Raw genomic sequence first — 19,761 nt, forward strand, 5'->3', positions numbered from 1 at the left:
GTCAACCGTCGCCAACCCATCGGGACCAATCTTGCTGCAGCCCCCCCCCCCCCCCCCCCTCTGGGATGCCCTCCCCAACGACATCCACAATGTCAACACTGTAAACATTTAAAACAGCCCTCAAAACACACCTTGCTTTTAACTTTTAAACTTACTGATTTGCTTGTTTTTGTTTTGTTTGTTATTTTGATTAGAATGATTTAGCTGCTATTGCGAAGCGTTTTTGAGCATTTGGAAAAGCGCTATATACATTTGATGTATTATTATTATTATTACATGGATTTGATATTTTTTACAAACAACATGTGTTTTGTGTATGCTGTACAAAGAAATAAAATATGAGCTCATCGTATAAAGAAGGCATATCATTGAGCGTGTAAAATACTACTTTTTAAATGAACTGAAATTAAACAATAAACAAAAATATACATACACAAGTATACATGATGCAATAATATATTATCCTGCAAGATTAAGATCTAGGTCCATCCTCTTTAGTTAAAACTGGACATGAAGGAGGGATTATAATGAGATCCCCTGAGAATTAGAAAAACAATAAAATTAGCAAACCGTCAGACAGACTGCTGTAAAAGCTCTCAAGGGCTTGATAACAGAAGCAACCTGTACCCATATTTCTAGAACAGTTCCATATGTCTTTTTTAGATATCCTTTGTGCACTGAGGCAAAGAAAAGAACAGAAGGACCATACCTTAATTGCACTTGAACATTGATTCCAGATGGATGTTACTTACAACAATACATATCTTATACTTGGAGGGCATGTACAGCTTGCAAAATATAGATATTTATATTTCTCAATGTCACTCCTGCTCTTCATTTTAATTATCTGCAGTAATACCGTTGTTTTATATGTCATCTATGCACACGAAAGCCTTCATAAACCCATGTATGCTTTTGTTGCTGCTTTGCTGATGAACGCCCTGTTTGGAAGTATAAGCGTCTATCCAAAACTTCTTATAGATCTGCTGTCAGCAACCCAAACTATATCCCGTCCTGCCTGCCGGCTACAGAGTTTTTTGGTATACGTGTATGGTGGTTGTGAATTCACACTGTTGTCAGCGATGGCTTTTGATAGGTATGTATCCATATGCAGACCTCTCCAATACCACTCCCTTGTCAGGACACAAACTGTCAAATTAATTTTGTTTTTGGCCTTTTGTATACCTTGTTGTAAAATTGGAATTGCTACTATTTTGTCAGCTAATGTAGGTCTATGCAAGTTTGTATTGATGAGAATTACTTGTGATATCTATTCCCTTGTCAAAGCGGGGTGTGGGGACTCAACTGTAAGCAATACATATGGGCTTTCTGTAATGGTGCTTTCTATACTTCCACATGTAATATTTATTGCCTTTTCTTACACAAGAATATTGTCTATTTGTCTGAGGAGCTCCAGGGATTTCAGGAGAGGAGCTCTTAACACGTGTCTCCCCCACCTAGCTATATTTCTGAACTTCACCATAATTGCTTCGTTTGAAGTCATTCAAAATCGTATTCCTTCTGGCATACCGCATATTGTTCGTCTTATAGTGTCTCTCCTGTATGTTGTGATTCCTCCTATCTTCAATCCTCTAATTTATGGACTTAAAATGCAAGCGATATCTCAATGTCTTGTAGCACTATTCAAGCTGAAATAACTGTATTAGACAGACAACAGGCTACAAGAAAGAGGACTTTTAGAACGGGACGGGAGGGGAGTTTTTTTGGTGGTTTTGTTTTGCTCTCTTTTGCTCTTTTCTTTGCTCTCTCTTAACTCTCAAATGTTACCTACAGCTCCTTGAAGAATTGTCATTTATTATGAGACTTATCTAATATCCTTATTACAGGCCAGATATGTTTACATACATTCAAATATACATAGTATATGTTTGATAAAACAATGGGCTTTGTGTGCATTCGATTTTTCTTTGATTAAGCTTTTGACACTCAACATAATAACTGCATACTGTTTCAAGTGTATGAAAATACAATTGTATTAAAATACTTAAGTTAGATTTGTTTAGTCAATACTGATGTTGTAAACTCTGTTATGTATCATTTATAGACTAAAAGTTGCTAAAAATGATCAGTCATCTCCGTCCTCCTACAAAGCGATTGGACAGGTCTGCCAAATATACAAATGTCCCACAGCATCTGATCTGCAAAAGCCAATCTACAACCTTCTCAGAAATCTTCCACGCCCAGTCTCGTTTCCTCTGACTGTTCGTCTGTCTGCTGGTCTGCCTGTAGAAGGTCGCTCGAGCAAGAATAGAGAGTGTGTTTCTATCGGCAGAGCTTTTTTATTTTTTGTATTCCTCATTATTTTTCAGTTAAAACTTTTCTTTTCCAATGTTCAATACATATAAATTAGCATTGCCAAGGGTTAACCGACATTTTTACAAGTTTAGCTATTTTGACCCTGCCTACAGTCAAATTGTAATTGTTTCTCACAAATATGGAATATTGGTGTTCTGTGAATAATATTTTATTTAAAGTAACATTTGTAAAACATGAATTTAGGGGCACGCCTGTTTGCTGTGGGGATTGGTAAATAATGGGGCTCAATTCATCTCATTATCTATCTGAGCTAAGGTTCCTGCAGAATTATGCATGTCACACACTTAATTTGCTTGCACCGACCCCTCCAATTCTGAGACCAAAGCCGGGACCATACATCCTAACATGCCATGATAGTAACACATGCCTGGATATTGTAAGAAAGTTCTTCCTGTTACTACTGCGGAGCGTCACATTCAGGGTCTATGGAGTGACATTATTTTTTATGGTTCCCCACCTTGTGAAGCTCTTTATATAGGCCTTAACCTTTTCAGAGAAGCAATGGCTAATGAATTTGAAAGCTATATACTTATATTTTCTTGTTAGGAATACTTAAATAATGTCTTGAAACTTTTAATTTACAGCTGATGTGGTTGTAAAATTATAACGTCTTCCACTCCTAAAAGCCGGATCCTACTCTTCGCTAACATCAGGTAACGGAGCGATGGTCACTCACTCCCAAGTCCTACTTTGAGCTGTGAGTACCTTTAGTGATAGGTTAACTTTAGTGCAATTCCTAGGAGTAATTCTGAGAGGCGGGCCTATTAATTATGGGCCTTGTTGTCACATGTGCCCAACATGTTCCCCAAAAATTGGGACAATTCAAAGTCAATTAAATCTTTGAAATCATGAGGTTTTTGGATTTAACTGGATCACCAGTAAACCTCTGGGGCTACTGCGCTAACTCCAGTCCTCAGTTAGACGTGTGATTGTCCATGTCGGAACTGCGACACAGCTCATCAGCAGACAGAGCTCATCAAAAGATTCGATTTCATAAGCTCCTGTGAGAAGAGCATCTACATTTCTGGTCCCATCCCCTCTCTAGGATGTGGTGTGGGGCGTTTTAGCAGACTCCTAAGCCTCGACACCTGGATTCAGTCCACCTGCACAGCTCTCAAATTTGGTTTCATTGACAATTTCAATCTGTTTTGGGACCGTTCTGATTTCTTCAGGCCAGACGGTATTCACCAAAACTGACGGGGTAACCAAATGCTAGCGGCTAACCTACAGCACACTGTTCAATCTGATCAACAACACGTGCATCATGACTGTTTACCCCATTCTCCCTGGAACATCCATCTTCACCTCTGCCCACTCAGAGCACTGTTCCCCCTGTCAGTTCCCCCTGCCGGACACATCTGTCACTGACACTGGCACAAGAAATACTCCCAATACAAACCATCATCAGCCACAGAGACTCCCTAAACAGCACACAATCCCTAACCAGCAAGGGCCTCATACTCAGTGAATTCATTGCTGACAATAGCCTGGACTCTCTGCATAACTGAGACATGGCAAAAACCACAGGAATATTTTTCACTAAATCAGACCACACCCCCGGGATATCCATACATTGATAAGCCACGCCTCCGTGGCCCTGGTGGTGGAATAGACATATTTTTCAGACAAAGCATCACTACAAGTACAATCTCCATCCCGGCCCCCCCCTAATTTGAACACATTGTTTTTAAACTGTCTGGACCCAAACCCCTGGTTGCTGCAGTCTTTTATCGCCCCCCCCCCAAACCTAACTCAGCTTTCTTATCTGACCTGCCTAAACTCTGTCCCATCACTCTATCCACACTGGACTTAAACATACATGTCGACTCGACTCCAAAACCTCTGAAGAACTTCTGGACATCATAAACATCTTCAACTTCACCCAACATGTGGATTTTCCAATCCATAAAAAAGGACACACACTGGACCTTGTCTGCATCACCGGCATCACAATCACCAATCTGTCCAGCTTCGATGTCACTATCTCTGACCACCTGGCTATCACCATGGACATTCTCATCCCCACACCACAAGTCAAACAAAAGCGCTCTATAACTTTCTGGAATCTCAAATCCATCAATCCGTCCGTTCATTCCTCCCTCTTGGCCGACACCATCCCTGACTCCGCCGTCTTCCAGAACGCCTCCCCTTTTGACCTGGTCGCAATATTTAATGAAACTCTCCTCCTGGCTCAATCAGCTCACTCAAATCAAAACTAAGATTGTCTCTTTCACTCACTCCACCCCCTGGTACACTGATCATTTCCATCACCTCAAATCCAATGGCCGCCAACTTGTTCAGCTAACCAATAGAACTGGTCTCACTATCCACAAAGATGCCTACAAACAACACCAACAGCTCTACAAAGACGCCCTCAACAGTGCTTGCTCCTCCTACTACTCCTCCGTCATACAATCAGGATCAACAACCCCAAGACTCTGTTTTCCACCATAAATAAACTTCTTAAACCTATGGCCACCATCTCCAACTCCTTCAATGTCAGTAAAGGCATCTCATTCCTCTCACACATCCAAAGAAAAATTGACATTATACACGGCCAACTGACCTCCTCCACCTCCACTGTCTCTTCTCCGACCTCCACCGCCCCCTCCTGCCATTCACCCAGTCTCCTCATTCACTGAAATCACCCCAGCAGACCTACCTGCCATACTCACTGGCATGTAAATCTCTACCTGCATCCTGGATCCCATGCCCTCAACCATAGCCATGGCCTGTCTCCCCTTACTCTTTCCCCTGATCACTTCAGCTATAAACTCCTTTTGGTTACTGTCCCCCCCCGCCCTCAAACTCGCTGCTGTCACCCCCAACTAAAAAAACCTGCACTTGACCCTGAAACACTGAGCAATTTCCAACCCATCTCCAATCTCCCCTTCCTCTCAAACAATTTTAGAAAGATCCGTTGCCTCCCAGTTAAAAATCACACCTCGACGACAATAACCTCTACAGACCTTTTCAATCCGGCTTCTGCTCCAGCCACACCACGGAAACAGCTCTTTTAAAAAGGTCACAAATGACATTCGTCTCTCTGCGGACTCTGGTTCCCTCTCCATCCTCATCCTCCTTGACCTCTCGGCCGCCTTCGATATCATCAACCACTCCATCCTCATCTCCCTCCTCCAGTCCTCACTTGGCACCACTGGCACTGCTCTCACCTGGTTCATTTCCTATCTCTCTGACATACGTCAATTCAATTCAACTGCAAATACCCTACCTCCCCAGGCCCTCATGGTAACCCCAAGCCTTCAGTACTCCATCCCCGACTTTTCATTATCTACATACTCCCACTTGGTCAAATCCTCCGTCAACATGGCCTCCGTTTTCACTGCTACGCCGATGACACTCAGATCTACCTCACCACCAAGACCATCTTTGCAGCAACCCATTGCACCCCCACCACCTGCCTCACCGATGTCAAAACTTGACTGCAACAAAACTTCCTCCAACTAAACTGCAATAAATCTCTCCCCCGCTCCACCCAGGACCTCTCCCAAGATATTGATGGTATAATTGTCCCCCACCTCCACAACCTAGATATCATCCTTGACCCCACCCTCTCATTCCTCCCCCGTATGAACCAGATTACAAAAACAGCCTTCTTCCACCTCATCACTGGTCTCCGTCCTTCCCTATCACTCTCAGCCGCCGAAACTCTGGTCTACGCATTCATTTCATCCCACCTTGATTACTGTAACTCCATCCTATACGGATCATCAAAACACTTACTTAATAAACTGCAATATGTTAAAAACTCTGCAGCCTGTACGCTCACTTCAACCCGCTGCTCAGACCACACCCCTGTCCTCCACGACCTCCACTGGCTTCCCGTCAAATACCGGATTGATTTCAAAATACAACTACTCACCATAAAGCCCTCAACGACCTGGCCCCTCCCTACCTCCCTAACCTTCTCCACGCCATACCCCTAGCCGTTGTCTCAAGTCCGCTGATGTCAACCTTCTCCACCCCATCTGGAACAATCTCCAGTCCTGGGGAGACAGAGCCTTTGCTGCAGCCCCCCCCCCCCCCCCCCCCTCTGGGATGCCCTCCCCACAACGACATCCACAATGTCAACACTGTCAGCATTTAAAACAGCCCTCAAAACACACTTTTAACCCTTGCTTTTAACTTTTAAACTTTCTGATTTGTTTGTTTGTTTTTGTTTTGTTACTTTGATTAGTACGATTTAGCTGCTATTGTGAAGCGTCTGGCATTTGGAAAAGCGCTACATAAATTTGTACAAAGAAATAAAATATGAGCTGATCATATAACGAAGGCATATCATTGAGCGTATAAAATACTACTTTTAAAATAAACTGAACTTAAACAATAAACAAAAACAAACATACATGAGTATACATGATGCAATAATATATTATCCTGCAAGATTAAGTTCTAGGTCCATCCTCTTTAGTTAAAACTGGACATGAAGGAGGGATTGTAATGAGATCCCCTGAGAATTAGAAAAACAATAAAATGAGCAAACCTTCAAACATAGACTGCTGTAAAAGCTCTCAAGGGCTCGATAACAGAAGCAACCTCGACCCATATTTCTAGAACAGTTCTATACGTCTTTTTTAGATATCCTTTGTGCACTGAGGCAAAGAAAAGAACAGAAGGACCATACCTTAATTGTACTCGAACATTGATTCCAGATGGATGTTAATTACAACATTACATATCTTATACTTGGAGGGCATGTACAGCTTGCAAAATATAGATATTTATATTTCTCAATGACTCTCCTGCTCTTCATTTTAATCATCTGCAGTAATACCGTCGTTTTATATGTCATCTATGTACACGAAAGCCTTCATAAACCCATGTATACTTTTGTTGCTGCTTTGCTGATGAACGCCCTGTTTGGAAGCATAAGCGTCTATCCAAAACTTCTTATAGATCTGCTGTCAGCAACCCAAACTATATCCCGTCCTGCCTGCCGGCTACAGAGTTTTTTGGTATACGTGTATGGTGGTTGTGAATTCACACTGTTGTCAGCGATGGCTTTTGATAGGTATGTATCCATATGCAGACCTCTCCAATACCACTCCCTTGTCAGGACACAAACTGTCAAATTAATTTTGTTTTTGGCCTTTTGTTTACCTTGTTGTAAAATTGGAATTGCTGTTATTTTGTCAACTAATATAGGACTATGCAAGTTTGTGTTGATGAGAATAACTTGTGATAACTATTCGCTTGTCAAGGCAGGGTGTGGGGACTCAACTGTAAGCAATGCATATGGGCTCTTTGCAATGGTACTTTCTATACTTCCACATCTAATATTTATTGTGTTTTCTTACACAAGTATATTGTTCATTTGTCTGAGGAGCTCCAGGGATTTCAGGAGAGGAGCTCTTAACACATGTCTCCCCCATCTGGTTATATTTCTGAACTTCACCATTATCATTATGTTTGAAGTCATTCAAAATCGAATTTCTTCTGGCATACCGCATATTGTTCGTCTTATAGTATCTCTTCTGTATGTTGTGATTCCTCCTCTGTTCAATCCTCTCATGTATGGATTTAAAATGAAAGAGATATCTCAACATATTGTAGCACTTTTCAAGCTGAAATAACAGTGTTTGTCAGACAATGAGCTACTCTAGACAGAGGAATATTATTACTTCACTTCAATCTGAAACCAAAAAGATAAAATGCTGGTTTTTGAGAATATCTTGTGTTTGACAGTGCACCTTTTTCTGTAAAACGTTGCCAATTTTAAGCCACTCAAATGGCAGGAGAAGTCTTGCGCTCTCGCTTTTTTTTGCCCTCTCTTTACCCTCACAAATCGTACCTGCAGCACCTTGCATTTTCATTCATTATGTGACTTATCTAGTATGTCATAACAGTTATGGTAACATACAATTAAATTAGGGCTGTCAAATTAATAAAAAAATTAACGCAGATTAATCGCGCTTCTATAGTGCCCTTTGACCCGGTGGGTCATTTGCGTTGAAACAAGAAGACTCTGCTCGGCCCCGTGAAATGAAAATTTAAGTTTAAACAACTGTAAATAGCAACACCGTTATCTGTAATCTCTTTAGTAAGGAATTGAATCTTGAGTGAGATGGAAATGTTATTAATTTGATCTTAAAATGCACCGTATGTTAATGAAAGACATGTTTTAAATAAAAGAGACATTGAACTTTAAAGACCATTATGTCTATTATTCATTAGAATCACTCATCTGCCATAATTTACTTGAATTAAATTATTTTGAAATACTTTCTCGGAAAAATGCAAGCATTAATTGAGATTAATTAATCACAGAGCCTGTAATTAATTAGATTCTTTTTTTTAATCCGTTATATTTCGTTTGTCGCCTGAGGTTAGATTTTCTGCCGACATTTAGAAAACTATTTTTTTTCTATATTAAGTTTTACATCTATTTAACTATTGGGTAGACATGAGACCACAACAGTGAATAGTTCCTCCCTGTGTATTTCCCTTTCTTCCAAGACAGAATCCCCAGAAAAATGTACAGGTAATAATTACATTTTAAAGACTCTTATGTAAACATTTTTTGGTGGTGCAGAATTACAGCCACTACGAGCCAGTCGCACATTGAGCTTTCCCCAAAGGCGCCGTTTCGGTGTCTGTAGCTTTGATGCAAATGAGGAGGAGAGAGGCGGGTCAAGGAGGAGGGTGGGGGTGTGGCCCTGAGCAGCTTGCAGGCAAGGTACCATGCACTCTGCTTACAGTGGATGTATTGCAATGGCGAGGCGCACACAGCCTTTAGCCGTGTTCTGTAAATATTCTAGAACACACGGGATTCCTGGAGCTCTATATCTAAATAATATCATATAATACATAGATATCTATATCATATAATACATATTATCACGGCCAAAAGCTGTGTGCGCCTCCAGACCATATTATGAATCACAAACGCCTTGTTAGGGTTCTCCCACGTCTCTGGTTCTTCCACTTCCACATAAATCTGAAGTAGACTGAACCGCCCGCTGCCTGCTGCCGGCTGCCCGCTGCCGGGCGGTGGTGTCTTTCGCGGCGGTGGTGCCTCGCGGGAAACCGGCTGCAGGCAGCATGTCGCAGTTCATGTACTTCAGGGAGTCAAAGCCAAAGTTCCTTTGAGCTAGATAACACTGAGCTAGATTAGTTTATTTGGAGAAAACAGCCAGAGTAAACTAGATTTTGAAAATTGTTGAGATGTAAAGGGAATTTAACAAAAAAAAATATATATATCTTAACCTAGTTTTAACAAAGATAATACGTTCTTTAATAATACTATATTGATTAAGTTAACTTGTATTTTTGTCTTTGAAACTAATTCAGATACGTCAGACTCTTTGGCGACGCACACACACCCTTATCGAGTCTCTCACCTGACACAGAAGAGCATGTTGTCCTGTGTGTTGCAGAGCAAGGCGTTGCTCAGGGCCTCTGTGAGCGGGTCTGGCCGGAACACCACAATGGGCATCATCTGCAACAGAGGACTATGGGTGCGAGAAGCATGGAGGTGGACTACAATAGCAGCAAGACCCAGTAAATGGGAAGTGGTCAGCGATGACCCCTTAGGACAGATAGGGGTAAAGAAAAGAAGAAGATATATATTATATGGGAAACAATTCACTAGACCAGGGAAATGTTGAGCATCGAAAATCAGATGTGTATGAATGAAAAGCTAGTGCTTCATGTTACCTGGTTATGAAACAGGTCCCAGAGTCTGTGCATCAGGACAGAGACTAGCTCTGTGTGACCAAGCAGGACATCGACATACTGGGCTGCCCACTGACTTTGTCTAGAGAAATGCACAGGAGACATGTTGAACTATGATACAAGTAGGTTGAACTCTTCATGTAAAAAAAACAACATAATAACGAGTTCAACATATGTGTCCACCACAAAATAGACAATGTAGTCCCCCAGATATCATTTTTTGGATAGAAGTTGTATGGCAACTTGCATTGTCAACTAGATTTGTAATTCCTTTATAAACTACGTGTTCTCTTTGTACATTAACAATAAAAAAGTAAATGTTAATTTGTGAAATATATTTGTTTAAAATGTAAAATACAATTCAACGATGGTTGTAATAATGCTAAAAGGATGTTACAGAGATTATAGATAAGGATTATTTAAAAAGGACCTCAGTAGAATATGCAACCGCCCTCTCCATCTAATATTACAAGGAGTGTCCGATTTATTGATCACTAAAATGCATGAAGTGGATAATAATACTATCATTGGTGCATGTGTAGCCTAAGGCCCCTGGGGTGGAGGCTCCTACCTATTGGGTGGACTAGATGCATCTAAAAGACACTGGCAGAAGGTTCTCAGGATACTGTCGACCACCTGGGGAACACAATGGAGACAACATGTGAGATGAGAACCTATACACACAACCAGACAAAATGACATCACTCGTCATTTGTCATCAAGCCTGCACTGGCTTGCACCAACAGAGAACTGAAGGAACCGTGATTCAAGCCGTATGCATACTTTGACATGCAGCTTGCACGTCAGAGGCTCATCTACGTGAAGCTTGATGACCCGCTGTTCGTCCGTGCCGCTGGCCCGGTCTGGGAAGATAACGCCCAGGGTGTGAGAGATCCTGGCCAGCTGTGCAGAGAACTCTGTAGGGGGTGTGACCACCAGAGGAAGTAGACTGGAAATTTACATTTGGTACATTTTAAGCAGATGATTTTATCCAAAGTAAGAATGAGAAGAGTTGAAGCATACAATCAAAATTGTAGTACTAGTCACATTTCAAGACCAACTTTCTAAAAACAAAGTGCAGAACAGTGATAACGTTTACAATTAGAAGGTTGGTTTAAAAAAAGTGTATAGCTAATTAATGCGACATTTTGTGTGGCTTTTTTGTTTAGTGACTGAGCGCGTCTGCCATATGTCTGGGTCAGGGTGAGCTTGTGCATGTTCATGCGTATGCGCGTTCTGTTTCCACTTACCTCCATCTTCACCCACTCTCACCAGCCTCCTAAACGCTTTCAGTTGAACATTCAACCCCTCCAGAGGATCACTATCATCACCGTCATATTTCTCTATACATGATGTCCCTTTCTCTGGGAACCCAAAACACATTCAACTCAGAGTCCCCTTACACACAAATATACAAGCAAGTATGTCTTAGAAAATGAACGAATAATACAAAATCAGTGTTAACAACTATCTGCAGAGGGGTATGGTTTCATTCCACAAGCATGCACGTGAGCACACACACACACAGACACACACAAAAGTATAAGTTAGTTAGTTCAATGTAACCAATTGGCTAACAATACTATCTTAAGGTTAATGGGTGAACAAAGTATAACTAGCAAAACAAAGATACATATATAGAGTTGACCATTGCCGCTTCATAGTAGTAGTAGTACACAGAACATAAAAGGAGATCAAATAAGATACCCACTGTTCTGCTGTCTCTGCCTCTGACATGCCTCAACATAGGAAGAGTACTGGCCGGCAGGGATCTTCTCAGTTCTGAAGCAAACACAAACATTATTCAAACAATGATTGATTGTTGTACGAAGGATTCTGTGTGGGCCGTCTGTGTAGACAGTTTGACTTCGATTTTCAGTTGGCCAAAATCAAAATCAAATAGGATATGTGATGTTATAAAATATATCACACTTTCTGATGTTGCATGTTTCACATTTTGTTACTCACTTTTTTAGGGCATCTATGAAAGTCATCTTAAGGTCAGCCTTCAAAGGAAGCTACAAACAGTCATATACACAGAGTTAACATTTTGAAGACTCCAGCAGGACAGTTAGAACAGTACCAAACTCTTGTACCTGTAACTGCCTGATTAATTAACTCAAATGTATTTTGCCATTTTATGTTTTACTATTTTGTTTCCAAATCCCATATGTGAATTGAGGTACTGTGAAACATGGATTGCAAAGCTAATATTCCATGCAGTCGGGTCAGACTAAAGACGCTTGTGTCTCACCACACGTGGCGTCAGCAGGGCTGGGAGAAACCGGTTGAGGAAATACGGCCTCCGGAATATACTGTTCACAGAGATTAGAAAGAGGCGGTCAACCATCTTTAACTCAGTCATTTTACATCTCCCATTGTGGTGTACGGGTTGGGTCAAGGTGTAAATAAGTGACCATAATATTTTATTTATTGTACTTTATATTTACACTTAGATTGTGAATACAGTGATAGCAAAAGAAGAAGCTGCTATGAAGCATGTAGGGTCATAATCTGCCGCATAAATACCTGGCCTCCATTACTGTGGCAGAGATTCTTCCTGTGGTTGTAAACAGAGACAATGCCCTCTCCACATCCTGTAAGGCTTGACACTGGTGCTAAGGAAATAGTAACCCACATACACCAGCAAACACTCATCAAAGACCCAGTATCAACCAAGTTGTATTGTTTCAAGCAGTCACAAAAGTGCATTATTTGAGCCCAACCACTAAGAGTCACTGTTACCTTCCCCGGTTCTCCAGTGGCCCCAGAAACATCTTCGTACATACTCATGTCCTCCACTGACACCTACAGAAGGAATGCTATTAGGAATCTGGCCTAGGTATTTAGCTATTTGTCTAGATAATTGAGTGTTTATCTAGTTGAACACAGGGCTCACCTTGAGGTCGGCCAGCCTTGTCTTAGCGAGGGAGACGTACTCCTGCAGCAGGCTGCGGTGTTTCACTGCTGTGTAGGGGGGATGCAGCAGGTGAACCTACGACACGAAGGATAGGAACATGCACATCCGAGCTGAGCAGATGAGTAGGATGATGGAAATTGTGGTGGCTGGGATCAGATCACTTGTACGGTGTACCTACGCACAGGTTAACCTCTAGAATCTTGTTGGTTAAAGCTATAGTGGTGTAGGGTTATAACAAGGGTTACCTTGAGGTACTGAGGGGGGTCAAAGGGCACCAGATCGGACAGGAACTTCAGCAGGAACACCAAAGATTTCTTGCTGCTCCCATGGTAACTGCTATGTCCACCAAAAGATAGCTAATATAAAGAAGAAAGAAATGATACATTAAGTGTGATATGTGATAATAAAGTAATTTTAAACAATCAGCATAAAGTTCTAAAAGGTTTTTAAAAGAAAATTGTGAGGAAAAGTAAATTCAAGTAAAATGTACTGTTGTCACTGGTTTCGTTTGTGATCAGGGGTATATTGTTAAATTTAAAAACAAAAGAAAAATTAGATCATGAAGGGCCGAAACGCACTCCAAAAATAAATTTGATAATCCCATGTGGCTCTTGGTCTAAATCAGTGCAGATATAGCTGTTCTGGGGCAGGAGTGGACAGTGGTTGTGTGGGACTTGGGTCAGTGTAGGACCAACCTTGAACCATTCGCTGTAGGAGGGGAAGAAGCTGGGGCCCTCCAGGGCCCCCTGGCGAGCCAGCAAGAAGGCTGTGATCATGTTTTCTAGATCATAGCTTTCAAATGCTGAAGCCAGCAACTTGCCCAGCATTTCTGGTAGCGGCAGAGAGAGTTGGTATTTATCCTTCAATCCAACGCATTGGATTTTACTAAATGCATTTCCAATAACAAATACATTCAACACACACCGTAACTAAGAAGTCAACTACATTAAACGATAATGATCATGATATTATGTAGGGACCTCTGAGGCAGGGCTGGGCATTGGGGTTGAAGACCAGCAGGGTGGACAAGAAGCTGAGGACGTTCTGCCAGTTTACTTCGTGAGTCTCCAACACCTGCTGCAGCTGAATGAGCAAGTCCTCCACACTGAAGACTATGGCCAGCTGTATGAGGCGTGCAACACACACACACACACACACACACACACACACACACACACACACACACACACACACACACACACACACACACACACACACACACACACACACACCTTAATACTTTTAATAAAGAAATGCAACATGATGCAAACGGTTATTCTCTACTAAGTGAGGATTTAGTGGTGGGTTAAATGCAGTTCAGAATTCAAAAGTATCTTTTTGAGGATTTATTTCTACAAACATGAAGCACCTAAAGATGACCTTTTCAGTAGTGAAGACATTCACTTATATACATGCCACATTCAAGTGCAAATCCCAATGCTTGCGCCCAGCACATTTATTTTTCAAAAAAACAAAAAACTGTAGCCTGAGAGAGAAAAGCAAATCATGCCGTCTTTACCCGTTACTCAGGCTTTCACAGGGGGCTGTGGAATTCAGAGGCAGAGGGTGAGAGACACCCGACAAGGGAAACGTTTTTTTTTTTCCCCAAAGCACGTTGCCAAAGGGTACATGCTCTCATGCAGTGTCGCAGACATGCACACCTCCAACACCGCAAGGCCCGGTCAACATGCAATATGAAAAGATGTTTCACCTTACGAAACAGGACAGTCAGCAACCTGCTGGTTTTAGCAAAGCTCCACTCGTTCTGCATGGCGATGGCATCGGACACTGTGGACGGAGGCAAAAGGAGACATTTCAAGACATGGCGTGCCTTGGAGTGTATGGAGTGTGCCAGTGGGACAGGTCGCTGGTGGTCAACCTTTAAGGCGAGGTTTGTAGGTGAATGTCTGTGTGAGGCTGTGCATGAAGAAGCGGCGCAGGGCTTCTGGCGACGCTGAGGTGCCACAAAGAGACGCATCCAGCAGCTGGACCCTGTGCAGGAGGGAGACATACAAAAAAGAGACATACTTTTTGAAATTAGAGACCAGAAGAGACCATCATTACCATTATGATAAGGATTGTTATGCTCCATGGTGGGTCTATCTTGTAGGACCTTTTTCGCACAGTGGTTCTACTGAGTAGGACCAACGCACTATGTCTCCATAGTAAGGCTGAGCACTCACCAATTCTCCAGTGCTGCCTCACCGCATGGCTGGCCTTGCAACATATCCAAGCTGTCTAGGAGCCCTTAGTGAGTGAGAGTGAGGGATAGAGGCATCCATTATGCTGTGTCCATTATGCTCACAGCATTATGCATCATGGTTAGGGGAATTCAAATAGGCGTCCACTTTTTTTAGAAAAAGGAAAGTTGTTTGAAGAATCAATCACGACTAGCATAGCTGGGAGGAAAGCCTGACTCACAACAGAGCATGTGGTCCAGTATAGAGCAGCAGGTGACTGAGGTCCTCCTGCTGGGTCCCGCCGGGCCCTTGTTCTCCTCAAAGCCACTCCCCACCAGGACCCCCACCACCGCTGCAACACACAGTCAGCCATTCCTCAACAATAGATAGGTTATGTATGTTTAACAATAGCCTTGATAGGCTTCTTCAAGACACACATTGTTGTAGGTATCACATGTCACTATCAAGGTCAGCTAGACGTAGGTATCGATTCAAAAAGGTTACAAAATGTTTTATCATCTTTTCCTGACAGCCTAGCGTTTAAGCTCAGACACTGGGGGAAATGTAAAAAGCTTTCAAACACCTTTCTCGGTAACAACAACCTATTAACAAACACTTCTCCTGCTGTTGGTGACTGTAATCCAAGCAGGCTAAGTTCAATGTTCACACACTAAATACCAAAAGTACATTAATAGATAACACACTAATTGTCATGAATCTTAATGCTGAAGACACGATACTTTCTTTACGAAACTCGCTTGCACATATATCTATTAAATTATGTCATGTAAACTCAGAAAAAGATTGATGACTGAGTGCTCATAAGAGAGCTGATGTTTTTGTTTATAATGATAAATAACTACAGAAGAGGCCACCCAAACTGCCTTTTCCTCAGCCAGACGAGGCAAATAAAATCTCTTACACGAAAGAACTGCCTGCTGAATGTCTCTCTCCTCTTCCACCTGCACCTCTTCCTGCTGCGCCTGCGGAGATGTCCTACTACAGAGAGCCTTTAACCCAGCCACCATCCACACCCTTGCTTCTGCATCGCTGCAGAGACAAGACAGATGAACCGATATGTTGTTCTGCTGGTTTGGGGAAGGTAGAGTCTACAAACTAAATATGTTATATGATAAAACCCATTGGATAGAATACAGTTTCTGATTTTTTAAATCATGATATAATTACACAGCTTTTAACAAAAGGGATCTGTGGTACTGGGCTGCAACACAAAAAAGTATTTGTGTGGTATTTAACTGAAGCCTAAGTGAATCTAAGAGGATTTAAGTATTTTGCATTATTTTAGTTTGATTGTTTAAGCAACCTCACACAACAACAACTGCATATCATAAAAAAAAATAATCACCCTCGTCACCCTGACATGACCGATTAGCCGATAGCAGCAAGGGAAATCTTTTTGTACCAGTATGTTGTTGTTTTTTTACTAACAAAAGTAGAGTGAAGATCACTTTACCTCTCTAAAATGTATTTGATGCTCAGGATGTCCTGAGCGTAAAGGTGGTGTGCAACCTCTAGCTTGTACTGTGTCTAAAGGGGACAAAAAAATGAAATTAAAATATTTAAATGATAAATTTAATATTTATTTCCTCCAAAATCATGAATGATGTTATACCTGTTCATACTATGCACACCAATTTGCACATATTCGAACTATAAACATTTTAAGCATACCCACATTTTTTACATACACAAGAACATACTGACGCTTATTAACACACCCGATGCTTTGTGTACTCCTGCCAAAAGAGCTTGGGGCAGAATGCTCCGAGAGATAGCAGCTCTCTGGCTGAGAGCAGCACCGAACACAGCTGAACCTGAAGGGATCACGTTCACACACATAAGAACCACATATTTACTTTGGAACTACCGAAATGAAGTGGCCCTGATTGTTTTTGCATAGTGTCCACGATGCAAGCCAATCATTCCAACACTTACTCGCTGACAAGAGGTGAGCAGAACTCTCTTGACCCCATTGCCCTCTTTAGCTTCATAATCATCGTCATCATTACAGGTCATTCTCAGTCTCTTCAGGACAGTCCTGACAGAAAGAGCGACCACCGACACGCCAAGCTTGTCTGCCTGCCGCTTCAACACAGGCACTATGGATGAAATATAAATACAAAGAATACAGAAATAAATACAATCATTGCATGCACATTGTTACACACAAACAGACTGAGCATGCAGAGATGCAGAGAAAATCCAATACAGAGTGACCTCAAGTCCACAAAAGACACAAAAACACAGGAAAACAATTAGGACGTGCCATTTCCGAGAAATGCTGCCAGAGCATTCGGGGATAGTGCAGGAGGAGATGTCATTACTGGCATCCGGAGGGAAGCACTCTTTCTCCTGCTATGTGGCATCCGATGATGCAAAGTGCAAACCAAGGCCACCAATATGGCCCAATACTTGAAACAACGTTGTTTATGAAGGGAAACGGCCAAAACTCACATAGAAGTGATCCAGTAAGAGCTGAGGGAAGAAACTCTGAGACAGTCTGTTTCTGCTGCGCTTTTTCCACACACGTGTCTGCGGAAGGCCGTTGAATCTTCAAGGAAGAAAATAAATGTAGGCAGCCAGGGGCATTCTATTTCAGTGGTTTGTATTGAATGTATAGGGAGTTAAGACCAATTTAAATAATTGATTGTTTAACAATATTTTTTAAACACAAATGACTCAAGGCCTATGCATTCCATAGGACAAACACATTTACTACTACAAGAGACTGTCGCAAATGCCAATGCAACCATCTCACTTCACATTTGAAGTTTGAAACCAAACTTAATAAGTACTATTCTCACAACGCCTTAGTCAACTAACCACGACTTCCGAGAGCAGGCCTGAGATGTTCTGGTGTCGGTACAACAGTTGGATTGCTGCCTCTTGGAGCTCCTTGGTATCCTCCACCTTTGGCCTCTTTGTCACACGACCAGCTGTGAATTGAATGTGGAGTTGATATATCACCAGTCATTTTCACAATATAATGATTATTCTTCTCTGCAGATACAAATAACGGCAGTTACCAGTAATATTGGTGTGACAAATAGTTAGATTTTGGTGTAATATTTAAAGATGGATAGAAGAGCGCATGTGAAAGTCAACATTAACATCTCATATTGGAATTCAGTCCCGATTCATATCACATAAATAAACCATCAGGTATATATATTACCATAGGTTAGAGTGCTATGGTAATATCGTTTTAAAACAATGTTTTATATAGGAACAGCAAATTATTATATAATGTCACAAATTTATTTACTGTGCATCAACTTACTATAACGAATCGTATTCAAACTTAATTTCAATCAATTATCCGAGATTATAGCGGTCATGTAAGGGCTTGTTCATCACTACGTCACAACGCAACGATCCCCGCCATAGCAAATGTTGGTAGTTTCGTAAAATGATGTTATTATGTGAGACATTGGTGTGTTCGAAACTGCTGTTTCTCATGCGAGATGTGGCAAAACAAAGTTTTCATTAACCTAGGTTACGTGAATTAAGGTTGCCTTAGGATTTTACATTAAGGCACAACTCTTTTTAGTCTAAATATGGCAGAGTATCACCGACAGAAAACCACATGAAGTCTGACGTCGACACGAAGAACGTTATACAAGGAGAGGAAACAAACCCTTCGACTCACCAAGGATGCTTTCGAGAGTCCTTTTTTGTGAAACGGAGCTCAGATTTAGTGACATATTGTTATTGTGAAAAGTAAACCTAAATGCTACTAGCCAATTGTAGTAGCCGTCTTTAGCTATCTATATGTTGTTTAACCTTAGTTTATAAATATTTCGTTCTGCACTGCCATATTTTTTATATGACATTTACGTCATGTGTCTTCGCGCTCTTCCGACTCATTGGATGAAACCGAAGCCAATCCGGACTATCCGGCTGGATGGACAAGAGCTAACCCTGAGTTTCTTTCAACCTATTTCATACAGTCTGGTTTTAACCAGGTTCTACAGTTTGTGTGTATTGGTTTTTAGCACAATAGCAGACAGCAGACCAAAAAATATCAGAGAGCAGTGTGTGTGTGTGTGTGTGTGTGTGTGTGTGTGTGTGTGTGTGTGTGTGTGTGTGTGTGTGTGTGTGTGTGTGTGTGTGTGTGTGTGTTTGGGAGGGTGGGTGGGTGGGTGGGTATTATTAATTCCTGCCCTTTTATTCCATATTAACCACATAAAGTGTACTTGAGCTTGATAATTAATTTATTCAAGTAAATAATGGGAGTTCCATTATAAATTACTGGACTCCAATGGACTTCCCCCCCCCCCCCCCCCCCCAAATATTTAGTAATTGAGAATTGGTGAATGAGCCGTAATTTTTGAAATAATACAAATGCTCCTAATAATCACACATTCAGACTGACTTACAGACTAGACAGCGGTGTCATACTATGGTTACAGCGAAATAGTTTGCTTCCTTCAAGATAAAGAGGAGGCACTGTTTTCAATGCATTATTATTTGTGTGTGTGTTGGTATCAGTCCTTTATATCATGCGGTACCTTCGTTTTAGAAAGAAAATTTGCACTTGACTTATTTGAATGCATGAACATGAAGAGATGATTCTGAACCCCAGCCCACCCCACCTGCCGCCGCCCT

At 41.5% G+C, this 19,761-nt stretch overlaps 3 protein-coding genes across 4 annotated transcripts in view; 2 read left to right on the forward strand and 1 right to left on the reverse strand.

Annotated features, from left to right (window-relative positions):
* LOC132464590 (Fanconi anemia group A protein) overlaps positions 1-19,024 on the reverse strand; it is an 84,510-nt gene extending 65,486 nt beyond the window's left edge. Inside the window, exons 1-25 of one of the 2 annotated variants that reach the window (XM_060061055.1) lie at positions 18,803-19,024; positions 17,977-18,089; positions 17,608-17,704; positions 17,089-17,252; positions 16,872-16,967; positions 16,607-16,680; positions 16,055-16,182; positions 15,374-15,484; positions 15,136-15,199; positions 14,832-14,944; positions 14,664-14,740; positions 13,933-14,074; positions 13,648-13,781; positions 13,198-13,308; positions 12,932-13,027; positions 12,778-12,840; positions 12,562-12,650; positions 12,287-12,347; positions 12,001-12,050; positions 11,744-11,814; positions 11,283-11,396; positions 10,816-10,949; positions 10,604-10,668; positions 10,015-10,114; positions 9,699-9,796 (exon numbers count right to left, since the gene is read on the reverse strand). In XM_060061055.1, coding sequence (XP_059917038.1) covers positions 9,699-9,796; positions 10,015-10,114; positions 10,604-10,668; positions 10,816-10,949; positions 11,283-11,396; positions 11,744-11,814; positions 12,001-12,050; positions 12,287-12,347; positions 12,562-12,650; positions 12,778-12,840; positions 12,932-13,027; positions 13,198-13,308; positions 13,648-13,781; positions 13,933-14,074; positions 14,664-14,740; positions 14,832-14,944; positions 15,136-15,199; positions 15,374-15,484; positions 16,055-16,182; positions 16,607-16,680; positions 16,872-16,967; positions 17,089-17,252; positions 17,608-17,704; positions 17,977-18,089; positions 18,803-18,857 — 2,420 coding nt within the window. In that variant the 5' untranslated portion in view covers positions 18,858-19,024. Of the gene's footprint in view, positions 1-9,698; positions 9,887-10,014; positions 10,115-10,603; positions 10,669-10,815; positions 10,950-11,282; positions 11,397-11,743; positions 11,815-12,000; positions 12,051-12,286; positions 12,348-12,561; positions 12,651-12,777; positions 12,841-12,931; positions 13,028-13,197; positions 13,309-13,647; positions 13,782-13,932; positions 14,075-14,663; positions 14,741-14,831; positions 14,945-15,135; positions 15,200-15,373; positions 15,485-16,054; positions 16,183-16,606; positions 16,681-16,871; positions 16,968-17,088; positions 17,253-17,607; positions 17,705-17,976; positions 18,090-18,802 lie in introns of both variants that reach the window. The other variant, XM_060061054.1, reaches the window with a different exon arrangement.
* LOC132464605 (olfactory receptor 52E4-like) lies at positions 456-1,769 on the forward strand. The gene has a single exon (XM_060061077.1). It carries the CDS (start codon positions 738-740, stop codon positions 1,656-1,658), a length of 921 nt encoding a protein of 306 aa, XP_059917060.1. The 5' UTR covers positions 456-737; the 3' UTR covers positions 1,659-1,769.
* LOC132464604 (olfactory receptor 52E4-like) lies at positions 6,871-8,593 on the forward strand. Its single transcript, XM_060061076.1, has one exon. It carries the CDS (start codon positions 7,011-7,013, stop codon positions 7,929-7,931), a length of 921 nt encoding a protein of 306 aa, XP_059917059.1. The 5' UTR covers positions 6,871-7,010; the 3' UTR covers positions 7,932-8,593.
* Positions 19,025-19,761: the final 737 nt, after the last annotated feature.

The sequence above is a fragment of the Gadus macrocephalus genome, chromosome 9, assembly GCF_031168955.1.
Source record: "Gadus macrocephalus chromosome 9, ASM3116895v1".
NCBI classification, from domain to species: domain Eukaryota; kingdom Metazoa; phylum Chordata; class Actinopteri; order Gadiformes; family Gadidae; genus Gadus; species Gadus macrocephalus.

Coding starts and splice junctions, on each gene's coding strand:
- LOC132464605 (XM_060061077.1), top strand. CDS start 738: ATGGATGTTACTTACAACAATACATATCTTATACTTGGAGGGCATGTA.
- LOC132464604 (XM_060061076.1), top strand. CDS start 7,011: ATGGATGTTAATTACAACATTACATATCTTATACTTGGAGGGCATGTA.